We start from the raw sequence: 18,426 nt of genomic DNA, 5'->3' as shown, positions 1-18,426 counted from the left end.
TCCTTCAGAATTATATTTTTTTTTCACTTTTCAACGATCACTATTACAAGTTTTCTTGGAGTAGGTCGAATCGGCTCGTTAGAAAATCAATATCCCTATGCCACGACGCCATTGTGTCCCATCACTCTATTTCAGAGAAATTACATGAACTTTGGTTAATCGGGCCGATTCTTTAGTACGAGTCACCGTACTTTCCCTAGTTTGGGTTCAAATCGAAAGGAAATGGTCAAAGTAAAATGGCTATATATCGATTCGAACGTTCCCAAACTATCAATTGTTCTTCTCCTTCCATGAAATGATCGGTGTTTGTTTTTTATTGGAACCGTATCGGAAATAAGCCAGTCAAATGTTGGAAATACTTATAAGCGACAGCTGATAAGTGCAAGTCGTCGTTTCCCATCTGCTCCTGTTCCTGGATTTTCTAACACAGATCACTAAACTCAATTTAAGAAAAATTTACTTGAACTTTTTTCTTGTTTATTTTTATCTCTTCCTCTTATAAACACATACACACAGAAATATACTCAGCAGCACTACCCGTTTTATTTTGACTTTGATTCCTTCTTAGTTCGTGTAATAGTAGTAGTAATAGTAGTAGTAATACAGTGTTAGCACGAAGATAAACTTCAACGTTTCTAACATCGACTCTTAGATATATATATAAATCGAAGAACGGTTGGAGAGATAGGAAACCACCCTTTATTTTCGTCAGTCGATAACTGATAAAATAATAATGCGGTACTCTCGTACTCGCTAAACTTTCGATAAAGCGTTTTAAGTGAAAAAGTTATCCTTTTAAAAACTTTGTTTTTCGAAGGTCGCCGCCACCGTTACCGATGACGATAGCAAACCCTGACGCCACCAATGTTAAAGTAAAAATTACAAGAGAGAGAGAGAGAGAGAGAGAAAAAAGAGAGTGAGAGGTTTCTTAAGTTTTCTTTCCTTATATTCGTAACTATTATTATCGAAGATTGGAACGGTAACGGTAGAATGCTTACAAAAACAACGAATAAAAATATTCTCATCTAATATAGAACCATAAAGAAATAAACGAAAGTTAGGTCATATAAAGGAATATAAAATACAATCCTATCGATATCGAAGTTGAAAAACTTTTGGAGAAAAAGGTTTTCGCGCAAACCGTGAGGCATAGTTCTAACGCTTGCTCGAACACTGTGTTTCGACTTCCCCGTTTCAATAATCGCAACGAGTTGGCGAATTGAATAGCGTACAAAACTATATGCTGTTACATTTAACGCCATAGCTATGGAAAAGCGAAAGAATAGGACGAAGAAAATGGTGGAAGCGAAACCCAATGGCGCGAGCTAGCTGCCAGCGTACACGTTGAAACTTCGAATAAAGAGAGCAAACGAGAGAAAAGGAAAGAAAGAGAGAGAGAGAGAGAGAGAAAAAAAAAGAGAGAGAAAGAGCATGCCTCTGGCTCCAGAATACAAATGGGAAGATGGCCATTGTTATAGGGCATCCGACTTGTGATCAAAGTTGCTGCGATTCTAGGCTATCTATGTTACCATGGAAATGGAACGTCTTCGGCCAGTACCATCGACGATGAGCAAGACGCAAGCAGCAAACCCTGAATTGGGCTAAGACCGGCTTGGCAAATTCTACAAATGGAATTGTGGGCCGCCTTCGCTTCCGTTCGCGAATACATCGAGAATACATCCAGAATAGTACGGTGATGCGACAATGTGTCTACACCGGACGCGAATACGTATCCATGTATATATATATATATATATATATATATATATATATATATATATATATATATATGTATATGTATATATACTTTATACATGTGGGGTGCGAGAATGTGAGTGAGAACACTTAAGCATGAGTGGGCCAGAGAGTACTTATCGGATATAGTTAGGCAAAGGATAAACTATGTAATATAAACAGCCGAATAACGATAGAAAGAGCGTCACCCAAGGAAGTAAATTAAAGAAAAGAAACCAAGAGGCAGTCATCGTTTAGTAGCCGAGCAAAGAAGGCGTTTTACCATCACTGTATTTTTACTTCTTTATATTAAATATATTGCATATCCGTGAAGAGAGGTTTTTCTTTCTACATCAACCTATTAATAACACCGCGGAATTCTTTCCTTTTTACTCGTTAGATATCCTTTAGGAAGACTAACAGAAGAAGGGGAATCCCACATTTGGGGGCTCGCAGCCGGGATTATAGAAAGAAAATAGGTCTCACGATTGCAATATAAAGTCGTGTAAAGCTGTTTTAAGTTGTAAAGTTGTGTTACGGTTCCCAACAGTGTGAATCCGATTGAAAAGTTGAAGAAGGGCGTTGCGCGTAAAAGTGGACCACGCGTGAATGCTAGATTAAAAGTTGCATAGTAATCGGTAGTGTTGGTGTAACAGTAAGATAGTAAGACGGTAGTAAGTGTTAAAAGTAAGTAAAGAGGCTAGAACGATGGCTCAAGTTAAGGTAACATATGAAACGAAGGAGAGAGAAGAAGAGAGTGGATGTGAAGAGTTGGACGAAACGATCGTCGAAGGCACATCACGAGGAAGACGAAAGCCGGAACAGAAAGGCAAAGGTAAAAATAAAGTAGCTGAAGAAGAGGAAGAAGAAGAAATAATTAATTACACAAGTGAACAGATTGATTCAATGAAGTTGATAGAGTTAAAGAATGCAGTAAAGAAATTAGGATTATCTACAGTGGGTAACAAACAGACGCTTAGAGATCGCTTAAAAGACGCGATGGGGATTAAAGAAAGTGAAGACGAGGAAGAAGAATCCGAATTCGAAAGTGAACGAGAAGAAGGATCGCATAGATATTCACAAAACAACAGAAGAGCGGTTGAGGCCACTACGCAGCGATCAGCTTCGTTCACCATAAGGGATGTAGAAGACAGCCTATCATACTTCAGCGGAGACGATATGCTACCAGTAGATCAGTGGATCAACGACTTTGAAGATACCAGTGCAGTATTGGGTTGGAACGAGTTGCAAAAGTTTGTGTACGGAAAGCGTATGCTGAAGGGATCAGCAAGGCAGTTCATCACCTTCGAAAAAGAAATTAAGTCATGGAACAGTTTAAAGCGTAGTTTACTTAAAGAATTTAAAACCGAGGTAGATCAGGCAACGATTCATTCGCAATTATTTAAGCGCAGGCAACAACCAAACGAAAGTAGTCGTAAGTACATTTACAGTATGCGAGAAATCGCGAATCAAGGCAATGTCGATGAAATAGCTCTTATACAATATATAGCAAACGGTTTACAAGGCGATCGTCGCGATAAGGCGGTTTTGTATGGGTCACGAACGCTCACAGAGCTAAAAAGCAATATCGAAATATTCGAGAAAATAAAAGAAGGTATTGGACAAGGGATGCGAGATAGAAAGGGGGGACAAAGAAACGTGGCAACGGCGCGCGTTAATTCGTCACCAACGGTAAAAAGAGATGGTTGTTACGGATGTGGCTCGATAGAACATAGGTTTCGTGCATGCCCAGATAGAAACAAGGGACGCAAATGTTTTAAATGTAATGACTTCGGACACATAGCACCTTATTGTAATAAGTCGAGTCAACCAGCGAAAAATGTAACGAGCGTCAATTGTCTCCACACTTTTACGGATAGAATTGCGATTAAAATAAATGGTTTATTTGTATATGCGTTATTAGATACAGGAAGCGAAGTAAACTTAATCAATTCAGAGATATATAATAAGATAGGGAAACCAGCGTTATGTGAAACCGCTCGACGATTTACAGGATTAGGTAACGCGATAACCAAGCCGATAGGGAAATTTGAAGCAAATATCGATATCGAAGGCGATAAGTATGCGACGGATGTATTTGTAGTGGGTCCTTCGGATATGCGTGACGAAGTTCTTTTAGGAAAAGAACTATTAAGAGAGTTGGACGTTCGTATAAATAAAGGGCGGATAAAAATACAACGATCAGACGAAAGATCTAGCGATACGACTAAGAATGAATCGATCAAGCCAAGCGAATATGGTACCTGCGATAAGAGTGAGAATGCAACATGTACAGACAATAAGAGCGCAGACAAGGAAGTCGAGAGTATTAGTGCAATGATGAGAATAAGTTATGTAGATACGAATGAAATCGAGGTAAAGATGCCGTATAAGACGCGTGTAGAGAAATTAATACAGAATTATGAACCGAATGCTAGAATAGACGCCCGAACGGAGACTAAGATAATATTAACAGATAGTATTCCAATTTGTTCCAAGCCGAGGAGATTAGCTCCGAAAGAAAAGAATATAGTAGCACAGCAGATAGATGAGTGGTTAAACGAAGGGATAATTCGACCAAGTACGAGCGAATATAGTAGTCCGGTAGTGGTAGTACCAAAGAAAGACGGAACGTATAGAGTTTGTGTTGATTTTCGTAGATTAAATGCAAAGATAATTAGGGATCGATTTCCAATGCCATTAATCGAGGATTGTATCGATGCGTTGACACGGGCGAAGGTGTTCTCGATAATTGATCTTAAGAATGGATTTTTTCATGTTAGAATCGCGGAAGATAGTTGTAAGTTCACTTCATTTGTTACTCAAGACGGTCAATTTGAATTCCTTAAAACACCTTTTGGATTATGCAATAGCCCTACTAGTTTTCTAAGATTTGTTGATGAGGTCTTTGGCGATTTAGTAAGAAGAAAAGTAGTGATAACGTATATGGATGATCTTATTATCCCAGGTGTTGATAACGAGGAGGCGTATGAAAGGTTAGAAGAAACATTGAAAGTTGCAGCGCGAAGTGGATTAATTATAAATTGGAAGAAATGCAAATTCCTTCAGGAGACAATCGAATTTTTAGGTCACATAATACAGGATGGGAATATCCGCCCATCACCAGCGAAGATAAAGGCAGTACAACATTTTCCGGAACCAAGAAATAAAAAAGCAGGTGCAGAGTTTTTTAGGATTAACAGGATATTTCCGTAAATTCATTAAAGATTATGCAAAGATAGCAAGGTCATTATCAGATTTGTTAAAGTCGAATAGGGCATTCATTTTCGATACAGACGAAAGAAGATCATTTTCACAGTTAAAATATCTATTATCTAAAGAACCGGTACTCCGTATTTACGATCCCGAAGCGATAACGGAGTTACATACAGATGCAAGTATAGATGGATTAGGTGCCGTATTATTGCAAAGGTACAGCAATGAAAACGATTTTCATCCAGTTTATTACATGAGTCGTAAAACATCAGAAGCCGAGCGAAAATACCACTCATACGAGTTGGAAATTTTGGCGATAATTAAGGCAGTTCAGAAGTTTCGAGTTTATTTGTTAGGGATTAAATTCAAATTAGTTACCGATTGTCAGGCGTTTCAAAAGACACTTAAAAAACAGGATTTAGCGCCTAAAGTGGCCAGGTGGGCATTGTCACTAGAAGAATTCGATTATGAAGTTGAACACCGCGCGGGAGAAAGATTAAAACATGTAGACGCGCTTAGTCGTTTTCCAGTTAGATGTATCGAAGACACGCTTTTACAGAATATTAGAAAGAAACAGGAAGAGGAGGAAAGGTTACGTGTTATACGTCAAATAGTCGAAAAAGAACCATACGAAGACTATTTTTTGGAAAATAATGTTCTAATGAAAAATGTAAACGGCAAAAAGGTAATAGTGTTACCTACGAGCATGCAGGTTAATGTAATTAAAAAGATTCACGAGAATGGACATTTTTCTGTACGTAAAGTGGCTGAAAGAGTGAAAGAGGAATTTTATGTACCAAACTTAAATGAAAAGATAGAAAAAATAGTTAGTTGTTGCATACCGTGTATATTAGCAGAGCGTAAGCAGGGAAAGAAAGAAGGTTTGTTAGAACCGATACCGAAGGGGGATAGACCACTTGAAACTTATCATATTGACCACTTAGGACCAATGACGGCGACGAACAAGACGTATAAACATATTCTGGTTATCGTAGATGGATTTTCTAAGTTTGTTTGGTTATATCCGACTAAGTCGACGACTTCACGAGAGACGATAGACAAATTGACGATACAACAGAGGACGTTCGGTAACCCGACGCGTATAGTAACAGACAGAGGGACAGCATTCACATCAGTAGATTTTAAAGAGTATTGTATGGCAGAAAACATTGAACATATTTTAACTACCACCGGTATACCAAGAGGAAACGGTCAAGTCGAAAGGGTCAATCGCATTATTATCTCGGTATTGACTAAATTATCAATAGATGCGCCAGATAAATGGTATAAACATGTAGATAAAGTTCAAAGAGCGATTAATAGCACTCATCAGCGTAGCATAGATAGGTCACCTTTCGAGGTAATGTTCGGTACGAAAATGAAACAACGAGAAGATTTGACAGTTTTAACATTAATAGAGAAGGAAGCAATAGCGCAGTTTGCAGACGAACGTTTAGAATTAAGACAAGCAGCTAAAGAAAGTTTGTTAAAAGTTCAAGAAGAGAATCGGCGTAATTATAATCGTAAATGTAAGAAAGCGACTGTATATAATGAAGGCGATTTAGTAGCGATAAAACGTACGCAATTTGGTGCAGGATTAAAAATACAAAAGAAATTTTTAGGACCGTACAAAATATCTAGATGTAAAGGAAAAAATAGATATGAGGTGATTCGTGTGGGTGAAGGTGAAGGACCAAAAATAACCACAACGGCGGCAGATTATATGAAACCGTTCGAAGGGTTTTCTTCGGGGACCGAAGAAATAGCAGAATGGCCGAGTGTGGGGTGCGAGAATGTGAGTGAGAACACTTAAGCATGAGTGGGCCAGAGAGTACTTATCGGATATAGTTAGGCAAAGGATAAACTATGTAATATAAACAGCCGAATAACGATAGAAAGAGCGTCACCCAAGGAAGTAAATTAAAGAAAAGAAACCAAGAGGCAGTCATCGTTTAGTAGCCGAGCAAAGAAGGCGTTTTACCATCACTGTATTTTTACTTCTTTATATTAAATATATTGCATATCCGTGAAGAGAGGTTTTTCTTTCTACATCAACCTATTAATAACACCGCGGAATTCTTTCCTTTTTACTCGTTAGATATCCTTTAGGAAGACTAACAGAAGAAGGGGAATCCCACATACATATAGACGGATATAAACTCGTGGATTGTGTGATCGAGGAGAATTACCGAGAACCAACGTCAATATTTGAAGCTGGCTAAAGCTCATACCATTTGCCAAGACATCTTTTCTCATTCGTCGACGTTCACACCATCATCGCGATAATCTAGCTTTCCATTTAACACCATTCAAACGTTTCGCGGATATAGTTTGACAAATCTATAACTTTATCTGTGCTTATCTATTTTTTATCCGACAGCTATAATCTTCGAACAGGTTTTCCTTTCTTATAAAGGACAATGATCGATACTTTGAATACGTCGTTAAAAAAAAACATATACATGTTATAAATTTGATTGAGTTCATATTTTATTCAAAGGTGTATAACCTTCTATTATTTTTTGCAATAATTAAATAATTTCAACGACGTTGTACACAATTAGTAAAGAGAATAAATATAAAGACGAAGGTAATATAAAAGGTGTGAGAAAATGAACGATAAATTAATATGAATGTAACTAATAACACGTATCTATGCATCTCAACATATTTTCACAGGAGAGTCGGCGATTAATGCATCGAGTCAATTCAAATAATTTGCTAATCGTAATATTGGTGCGAGTTAGAGTAAGCACATAATTTGGACAAATTATCGTTCGAAGGTGGGGAAACTAATGACAAGGTGTGGTTAATAACGATGTAACGGAAAATGAGCATGTTCGATGAACATTATCAACGAGTTGTCGACAATGTTTGCACGAATAATTAGCGAGTACCGCGTATACGAGTTTGGACAAGCTCGACTAACTTTAACGAGAATTCATTTTCAACGATACTATTGTCTATCGTCAGTTTTTTAACTTTTTTCCTTCCTTTCTTTTACGGAATATAAAAAAAAGTTCTCCGGTTATATATATTTCGAATCGTCAAAAGAGATTTCTCCTCGTTCGGTTCATGATTCTCAAGCTTCTCTTTTACCTAAACGAACAAAAGTCAAGCTCAACGCTTATTCCTTATTCACCTATCGATTAAACTCTCATTCGAATAATGATTGGAACGATCAACTAACGAACCGACCACGAGCACCTAAACATCTCGGAAATGAGTAGTAGGCATACATATACATACATACATACATACATACATAGGAGAGTGGGCAAATAAAAAGCCCAACACAAACGACTAGCCTGTTACCCTCTTTTCTATTCTAGCCGAATATGAAAGAAAAAGAAAAAAGAAGAAGAAGAAGAAGTAGGGGGTGAAAAAAGATGAAAAAAAGAATGAAAGAGCAAGGAACCTCAGGCTTTTCAGCGAGTTTTTAGCATTCATCGTGTAAACGAGAGTGACGGGGAGGGCTTCTATCGACGATAGGGAGGACGAAAAGTCGTTGAGGATTAAAACGACTGAGGGAAACGTTTATCGAAGACCGCGAGCAAGTAGTATTTTCAGATAGGACAAGGATTGATCAAGAGAGAAAGGTAGAAAATAGAAGAGACGAGATACGAGGATACAAAATCGCTTATATCTGATTCTCTCTTTCTCTCTTTAACCAATTCGATAATTAGAGCTTCACAGTCGGCTCGTTTCGACGTCTATTCGTTATCGCAGAAACAATCGCAAGTAAATAATTGGATCGTTCCTATCGGTACATGTCAATTCTAGCTGAACCGCGCGAAATCCCATTAATTCGAAACTGCGGTTTGCGCTTACAATAAGTGTGTAGAAACCTCGGTGAGCCCTGATACGTGCGACTATTTGCCCTTTTTACCCATTTCTATGTTAAAATGGGATCCGTGCAATTAACTACTGAATAATAACCTATATATATATATATATATATATATATATATATATAATTTGCTTTTACCAGTTCTATTTCTATCTACATTTATCTATCTCATTTTATTTCTCTATTATCCTGTCTTCTTAATCTATCCAATATTATATATTACATAATAGGAAGAATGAAGGTAACCAGAGTATTAAATAAATATGTCTTAAGTTGATGTTAAAGCTTCTATTATTACTGTTAAACATCATTGCCACAAACTTACAATATGAAACTATAAAGAGGATTCTCGTTTTTGAATCTCGTTCGAAATGATTGTAAGTACAGGTACAGCATGTTAATACTACCGCAATGCAAACGTACTTACCGTGTCGTCGTACGGCAACACATTTAAAATATACATGTGTATATATATATATAAACTACCCCGTTATGTACCCCCTTACCTACCCCCTTACCAACCGAGATGACAAAGCATTCTCGCACATATTACGAACTAATCGTCCTCTAACGAGCCGCAAAGATCTCTCTCCTTTCTCCTTCCCTACACACTCTTACTCTTCTACTACAATTTAGGTGTCAAGAGGTAACACTGACAACGTTTTAACGAGTAAACGATCGTTAATTAACGGATAACGTTCTGCCAACGCGTTAACAATTATCATTTATTTCTCGGATTATTTATAATCTTGTAGAGAAAAGTTTTATCCTTATATAAATGAGAATAGTTTTAAATAATTGTATTATATCATGGTGTCACAGTTTCTAACAAGCTTAACGCTAAAGAAAAGATAAAAATTGATCACTAAGATTATCATTTAAGCAAATGAATGTTAATTAGAATATAATCATAAATATATATATATTTAAACACCTGCTATATGCCTCGAATGTAGATACCCGTAGACTCGTAGTATTTCGGTAATTGGACAATATATCTTTATCGATTGTTAACAGTAGTCAGTGGACACTGCTTGCGAAGCGACGCATTGGGATCCTGGACTAAATTTATACCCTTAATGAGTTAAATCAGAAGGAGAAGGGAGGGTTGATGGTGGGAAAGCGATGTTCCTCTACCGAGGAACCCTATTCCCTTTGATATTATCGATTGAACGGTAACCTACTGGCATACCAGTTCGATCGTCCGGTTCCGACCGATTGTGGCTGATTAGAATGACTGGGCTGACTAGTCGGCAACTGGTACTACTGCGTCGTTAAAATCACTATTACTACTACTACTATTACTACTACTAGCTGTTAACTAGACACACATACAGATAGAGCAGATACATATACAGCAAATCTTTTCTCAACGTGACGTTTGAGAATAAAATCTGACACTTAGTACGATCATCCAAGCGAGATTCACGATCTAACGTATGACGTATACGATCCTATAGAAAATGTCAATGTACTTTTGTAAATGTCAAATATGGTAGAGCTTGGAAGGAAAGGAAAGGAAATAAAAGCATAAGCAAGGCAAAGCAAAAGAAAAATGTAACTTTCTCTCGACACGAGATCCTTCCATAGTAGTAGATGGTTCAGCTTCGGCATCGACAAATCGTCGATAAACGCGAATAGTCGTCGTTGGAGAAAAACGAAGCACGTCTTATAGAAATTTTTCGCCTGAGCCCTCAAATGCTCGATTTAGGTTGATCGCACCTGCGGCTCTTGCCCTTTTCTATCTTTTCTATATAGGCGTTTTAAGATCAATTTTCATAGAAAGTAAACGCGACCTATAGAAAATAGACATTAACCCTTAACGTTGAATTATAACGTTGAATATATATATAACCCTTATTTCAGAAATATTTTCTCTAACTCTAACCAAGAAATAAAGATAGGAATTTGGTCAGAAATTTACGATAAGCTTTGGGTCGTAAGGATACAAAAGCCCTATCGTATTTTATGTTACTTCGTGACACACCCGTTAGGTGGATAGTACTTGATTATCCTTCCTTCCTTCCTTCCTTTCCTGTAACTAACATACAGATTTTAGATTAAGTTAATACGTTTGTTCTACTTTGTTTCCCTTTCTTTTCTAGTTAAAACTTACTTCCTGTGTTATGTTTAAAATAGACCATAGGACATACTAGCAAATTTCTCTACCATCATCGATAAACATTTCAGCAAGCGTATAAAGCCACTTTGAATTTCATATCAAGCAACCTTGTTTCTCTGTTTAGTACCCATATCGCACATCGTGGCACTGGTCGGAGATCCCACCTATCTTCCCTGCGACATATCAACTACCCACGAAGGAGATTCGGTACATCTTGTGCTTTGGTATCGCGAAGATCTTGGAGCACCGGTTTACAGGTGAGATGTAATCAATGTAAACACATATACCTCTATCTACAACAATATATATAATACATACAAATACGTACATTCTCTACTTACTATATTCTCTCTTATATAAATATATAGATATATGTATACATGCACAGTCCCTATCTATCCTTCTATCCATCTACGAATGTACAAACAGGCATTGGTCGTTGTCTCTATTGGTCTGCACCAGGTTACATACATCTTGTCGACACAATGCGAGATTGGTGGTCGCTTTTAACCGAAAATTGCCTTCGAACTCGATTTTCGTCTCACATCGTGAAATCTATGTATATGTATACCTATATATATACATTTATATGTATATATATATATATATATTTCCATCAACATGTCCCTTCACCAAACTAAACTATCCTAGATTTTATCTACTATACCGTACAAAAGCATTGAGAAATGAGTTTTCCAACAATTCATAATCACAAGGACTAAAAATGACTACGCTTCGTTCAGTGTAGTAAACTTTGGAAAATAGTTGGAACGTTTACGATATACCTAAGTTTAAAGAGACAGATACACAGAGATTAAGAGAGAGGGTGAGAGAGATAGAGAGAGTTCTTAGATACCACGATCGAATAAGCATGTTAACTATGCGAAATATATAGCCGTGGAATGCCGCAGTGTAATCGGTATCGCAAACTTGGCTCACGCTACCAAACAGTAGGTGTAATTGGTCCTAATTGATCCTATCTGAATAATGCCAAGACTGGAAACCTGTTACCATCGAATTATCTTACGAGCGAGCGTTGAATTGTTGCGTGCAAAAATCTGCTTCAAAGTCAGACTTTTTTTTATTACGAGTACTTTCATTCGAAATAATAAATATTAAAATTATACTAGTGTTTTTATTTTTTTTTCTTGAATTGAGTGAAAAAATGAGAGAGAGAAAAAAAAGGTTGAAAAGAATTCTTTTTTTATACCTTGCTCTAAAAAGATTTTCCTTTCTCTTCTTCCTCTTCTTTTTTCTTCTTCTTCTTCTTCTTCTTCCACTTCTTTCTTTTTATTCACTTTGAAAGAAAAGTTCATCTCTTCTCTCTTAATTTTACAACGAGAGACGTTCTTTTTCAACGCTTAAAGTTTTTCACCACAAGCTTTGGGTATGAGGTTTCGTTCGAACGAACAAATTCTTGGTAATGGATACCGTTTCCATGCCTTATTAATTCTAACTCAAAGGTTATCTTGAAGAAAAAACAATTAAAACCTTTTAGACGTACATATCTCTATGAAAAAAAAAAATACAGGAAACCGCACAATGGATTACACGATTAAACACGATTTCGTGTTTGCACGTCGTTAATATAATCTGCCTGTATACTTTCTCTCTCTCTCTTTTTCTTTCTCTTCAACTTTGAATTCCAACGTTTAAATAAATTAGTCTTTAAAAGAATCTTAATTGAAATGAAAATTGATTTCTCACTGGGTCTTCGTTAATCATGATACACATCAAACTCTCATACACTAGGCTACTGAGAAATAAGATTTTATGTTCATGCATAGATAGTTAGACAACATTTTAAAAATAACTTATTGATTTATTGATAGATAATCTATCGTTGTTATGTCAAAAGTTTGCTTAAGATATTCCAGCATTTTCTTATCCCCATAATAATCTTGCATAAGTTTCTATAACCAATTTATGGACAATGCTAGGAATGAGTTGTTCTACTGGGACATCTTTGACAACTTCTACTAAAAGCATGAAATTACATGAACACTTAATCTCCACCGTTCCACGATAGAAATTGTAGTTCGTTAATTACTATCTAATGTCAAATATGTTCTAATTTGTCTTTTGCTTTGTAAACATTCAAAAGAGATAGAAACAATATTTAAAAATCTAAAAGTCGATAAAACGTTAAATTAGAAGAAACACTTGAAAAATTCATTTCCATGATAGCGAGAATCACGTCAGTCAGATTTACAGAAAAATATTCATTCGTAGATACAAAAAGAAAAAAGAAAAAAAAGAATTTAAAACGTATTACTCGTTGGCAAATAAATCCATCACTGGTTATTTCAAAAAAGAACTCAATCTTTCTTTTATCTTTTTCTTTTTTTCTTAGAAAAATTCCATTTCCACAAATTCACGTAACATTTTCAAAACATTTAACCGATAGTGTGTGTGCGTGTATTTTATGTCTCTCTCTCTCTCTCTCTTTATCTGTGTATACATGTATTCATTTAAACCAGCTGGTCAGAGGTGGTAAGATTCATCGGTATAATAAAACGATTCCTCCTGTTGGCAGCGTCGACGCCAGAAATCGAGACTTTGGCAGAGTCCAGAAATGGTCGGACGACACGGAATTTTCTGGTCGAGCTTACTTCATGCCAGATCAAAAACCGGCCATGTTGGGTGTGGATCACATAAGGGAAGAAGACGCTGGCATTTATCGATGCCGAGTCGATTTCCAGATCGGCCAAACTCGAAACTACAAAGTCAATTTAACGGTGATAGGTAAGAAAACCATTCATTCATTCATTCATTCATTCATTCATTCATTCATTTGCGTATCACGAATAAGAAATTTATTTTCTATTAGATTTAAGGAAAAATTTGAATTAATAAAAAGAAAAAAGTGAGTTCTATCGAATGCACTTTCCATTTTGCAAATACTTTCGTAAATCTAACTGTAGTTTTTATTCTATCGATGACGTCGTATTTTGTTTTTCTATCTAAAATTTATTTCCTATTTCACTTTTTCTCTCTTTTGCATCAATGCATACAAAGAGTCACTCAGCAGCAGCAGCATTAGTATACAAAAGAGGCTCCTACCTATTTTCCAAGTTTTATTCGTAGAAATTTTTCGCGAATGACACACGAAGATACTACCAGGTTTTTCTTACCAAATGGTGGATATTATTTGTCTTGTTGTGAGATGTTATATATTCTATATTTCGATGGTGTTACCGAAAAAGTTTCACATTTTTACGAGTTAAGAAGATCTCTCCGCACGAGAGAATTGCGAGAAGTGCGAAAAGCTTTCCAAAAAGGTTTTTTTTTTCTATAATACATTTCGTTAGCAATCGTAACGAATGTTTGCTACATTTCTTACAATGTAACAGTATGTTACGTGTTATATATGAACGGTCGTGCACGCATTCTCTCTCTCTCATTCACAAATACACAGCCACTACATATCCTAACAATACGTCTCTCGTCACTACGTCACTAGACGCAGCAAACAACGAAAGGCCAACGGTCTCGATTTATAGTCAACGTTCTGCAGTTGACATCGGAACGTATGTACGTATGTACATAGAGACACACACACACACATTGCATATATATATATATATATATATATATATATATATATATATATACGTGCATACATCCAATATACAAGGAACACCTTCACATGGCCTAGTAATAGAAAATATTTCTACCGTACCACCCGGTCTCACCTATACCTCTCTACTCATGCTTGGGTGGTGTTCATGCACCTAGCATGCTTACGTTCATGCTAGCAACACAGGGAGACACATATTTTTCTAACCGTAAGCTATGAAATATAAACGACCGATAAATAATCTTTTTTTATATCGACGATTTACAATCGGAAAGTCCGAGTCACTGCGAACGATCTAACTCAACCCTCAACCCCAATCCCAACCCCATCCCGTTCCTCACCTTATCCTAAACCCGATCTAAATAAAATCCAGGTAAATATTCTGCTCGTATTATTTTCGATTGTTTTCTATATTTTATTCTCTTTGTAAAGAGAGCGTTAACGAACGATTCTAAAGAACAAGAGAAAAATCCTCCTACGCAAAATGAACAAAAATGGAATACATAATAGAAGCTTGGTGTATAGTATAGTACATCCCTTAAACGTTCACGACTGAAACGTTGGAACGTTTCTCGGATTTCTCTTGTGGTCGCGAAAGCGTTGTACTGGAACGAAATGTATACCGGACTCAGAAGCACTAGAAAAAGAAAAGAATGACTGAGAATGTCGTGCAGAAGACGAACCACCGTTGCGAGCAGGAAAACGGGAGAAGGGAGAAGAAGAAAAAAAGAAAAAATAAGAGAAAAATAAGAAGAGCAAAAAGGAGAAGAAGAAAAGAAAGAGGTTGTTATAATGGAACGAAGCTGACATGAAACTGAAGGGTACGGGTGTGGATGCGGGTACAGGTGTATGGGTGCAGGTGCGGGTCCAGGTGGGAAAGAAAAGCAGGAAAATGGGGTTGTTGGACAGCAGAGAAGGAGAAGGAGGAGGAGGAAAGAAGAATCCAATTAACAATTCCGTTGAAAAGTTATGGAGATGCCCTGGGCCGAGAGCGTGGCACGCCAGCCAGCACCCGATGCTTTTTCTTCTCGGCATGTGCCATGGAATTTTTCCCCTGGGATAATTAGCCCCTTTCTACCACCCCCTTGGTACCTCATCCCTTACTCGAATCCGACGGTAGAAGAGGGCATGGCTCCGGACGGAAAGGCTCGTAAACGCGAACGTTGGTAAACCTTTTCCAGATGAACGCCAATTAACGTGCTTTCTCTTCTCTCCTCGACACCCTCGTACACTTTTCTCTCTACCGTACACTCTTGCTAAAATTGCTAGTTGCACATCGGTCTCTCTATCTCTTTTTTTTTTCTTTTTATTTTCTTTTCTTTCCTTTTCCTTTTACTTTTTCTTTTTCTTTTTCTTTTTCCATTTTCTCGCTTCTTCCTCCACTCTTTTCTATCGTTTTTTTTTCTTTTTTCTTCTTCCTCTCATCCCCATTGGCGTGTCGCTAGGCGCGTGTCGTTTTCGAAACACGTACACGCGTAAACGTGAACGGAAGAGAACAAACAGAGAGAAAGAGAGAGAGAGAATATAGACAAGAGAACGACCTTTCGTTAAAAGCAAGAAAGAAAATGGCGTTAAAGAGAGCACTCGAGGAATTTAAATCGCGCTTTTCGAAAGCAAGCAAGCAACCAACCAAGCAACCAAGCAAGCAAGCAAGCTTGCAAGCTAGCCAACTGTCTATGTCAAAGAGAAAAGAAGGAATGAGAAGAAGCATCCGTGAGTAAGAACGAATAGACGCTGTCACAGCAGAGAATGTTTTAAAACTAACGGTAGAAACAACTCTTACGAATGAACGAACGAATATACACTGTGAATCGCTAAAGTATTCGTACTTTACTAAATTCTTATACTTCGTAAAGCCATTTTAGTATTATTCAATTTTGAAATTCATTATCAATTTATAAAGGAATAAAATTCGAATGAGAAATGCATTTATTTTCACAATATTGAACAATGTAAAAAGACTATGAATACAAGTTTTATGTTACATTTAGATACTTGTGTTTAATGTATATTAAGACTTGTAATACTTTAACTTGATATTCATATAATAGAAATGTTATATTTTCCCTATGAAAATAATATCAGATACTTAACCATTGCAATTGCAATATTAATTTTAAATATGTATATGTTCCCGTGTTTTCCCAAAGAATTTTGCAAATATCGTATTACAAGAAAAAATCGATTGTTTTAAATTGACAGAAATAATACTGATACTCTTGTGACTCACTGTAAATATATATATATATATATACTATTTTATTTATTTTTCTATATATATCTTCTTTTCCAATCTTCTTATTTCTGTTTTTCTTTCATTAAACTCATCTCGGAGTTATCAAGAAAATGTAAACCTAAATGCTATTCCAATGGTTCAACTCTACTCGTTATCTCATCGTATATAGTGTGGTTTCACCGTAATCCGATAATAGTTTGATAAGCAAGAACCTTTGGCTAGCGAACTAACTATCGATACTTTGCTAAAGAGCTAGTCTAACGATTACCAATGTCTGAATGGACTATCTTAACTTGAAACCCTAAAAATCTATATTCACGAAAGATGATACTTGCTAATAATACCACGTACCTAAATGTTGCTAAGTAAAATTCACGATCATTATAATTTAATCACATTTTTGATATTTAAAATCACTCGATATAAAATATAAATGATCATTTTATTTTATTTCCATTTTTATTTACCATTTTTCCAAATCAATCAAAGTACGTTCTTCAAACCATTATTCGTATCATTAAAAAGAAAAAGAACAAAAAAGAACAAAGAATATATTTAAGTGATCTACTTGAATTGTGAGACACCTTTGTAAATAATAGAAAATAGACAAAGGTTAATGATGGAAACTCAATGAAAGAAGAACGGTGATACTTTAGAAAAGTAAATTGAAATAAAATAAAAATCTTTGAGAGGAAACGAAGCAACAAACGATAGAGAAAGCGAGCAAGTCTTTTACATTTGAAGAAAAGAATTTAAGGAACGAAGGAGTCATATAAATTGGATCTAAAGAAATTTATCAAATTCGTTACTAGAAATGCGACACTAAAGTAAAAGTAGAAACCGCATACTTCTTACTAGAGACGTCACTATATACGATAGACATCGATTTGTTCGATTTTCAAAAGAAGCTTTACAAACTCCTTTCTTCTTTCTTCTTGAAACTCGAATAACGCGATAGCTGTTCTGAAACCGACAGACAGGCAGACAGATCAGACAGTTAGACTAGCAAAGAAGACTCGTGTTAAAATCATAAATCATGTTAGAATTTGAAAATAACATTCGTGTTTTAGGAACCGCTAGCAATCCTACGGATTTTGTTAAATTATAGGACTTTGAATTCTCATTCTATTCTTTCTACTTCATTTTCTTCGTCTTCTTCTTCTTCTTCTTCTTCTACTTCTTTCAGCGTGTTATCAAATGCGTTTGATCACCCGTAAAAAGTTGAAAAGAAAATCGCCATTTCCGTAACAAAGTTTGGGCTATACGTTGACGTTAGAATAAGGGTTAGGATGCTTCGTAAAGAAAGAAAGAAGGAAAGAAAGAAGGAAAGAAAGAAAGAAAGAAAGAAAGAAAAAGAATGGTGAAACTGAGGATAACCTTTCGCTCGAATTGTTCTTCCCGAAGGGTAATCGATCTGGATTTTCTCTCACTCGTCTTCTCGACCCCGAACTTTTAATAGTATTTTACTTTTAAGTACACTTTCGTCCGGATGATGCATCTGGTGCAGACGCGAACGACGATCGAGTCGAAATTCCCTCGTAGAAAGTTAATAAGAAAGAAAAAAAAAGAAAAAATAAAAAAGCAACTGGATAAGGGAGATAAAGAGCAAGAAAGAATGAGAGAAAGAGTAAAAGAAGGGGTGGAAAAGGGTAAAGGTGAAACGAGAAAGAAAAAAAAAACAAACGACA

General features: G+C 36.3%; 1 protein-coding gene across 1 annotated transcript in view; it reads left to right on the top strand.

Annotated features, from left to right (window-relative positions):
• Window positions 1-18,426, top strand: part of LOC107068781 (neural cell adhesion molecule 2) — a 106,685-nt gene that overhangs the window by 53,960 nt on the left and 34,299 nt on the right. The window contains exons 2-3 of the mRNA XM_015325516.2: window positions 11,047-11,179; window positions 13,459-13,667. Of these exons, the coding sequence (XP_015181002.1) occupies window positions 11,047-11,179; window positions 13,459-13,667 (342 nt within the window). The remainder of the gene's footprint in view (window positions 1-11,046; window positions 11,180-13,458; window positions 13,668-18,426) is intronic.

This window comes from Polistes dominula, unplaced genomic scaffold (assembly GCF_049000335.1).
Source record: "Polistes dominula isolate Pdom_NZ unplaced genomic scaffold, Pdom_raw_medaka contig_28, whole genome shotgun sequence".
Classification (NCBI taxonomy): Eukaryota; Metazoa; Arthropoda; class Insecta; order Hymenoptera; family Vespidae; genus Polistes; species Polistes dominula.
The sequence above is the reverse complement of the archived record's forward strand: the minus strand, read 5'-3'. Positions and strand labels throughout refer to the sequence as shown.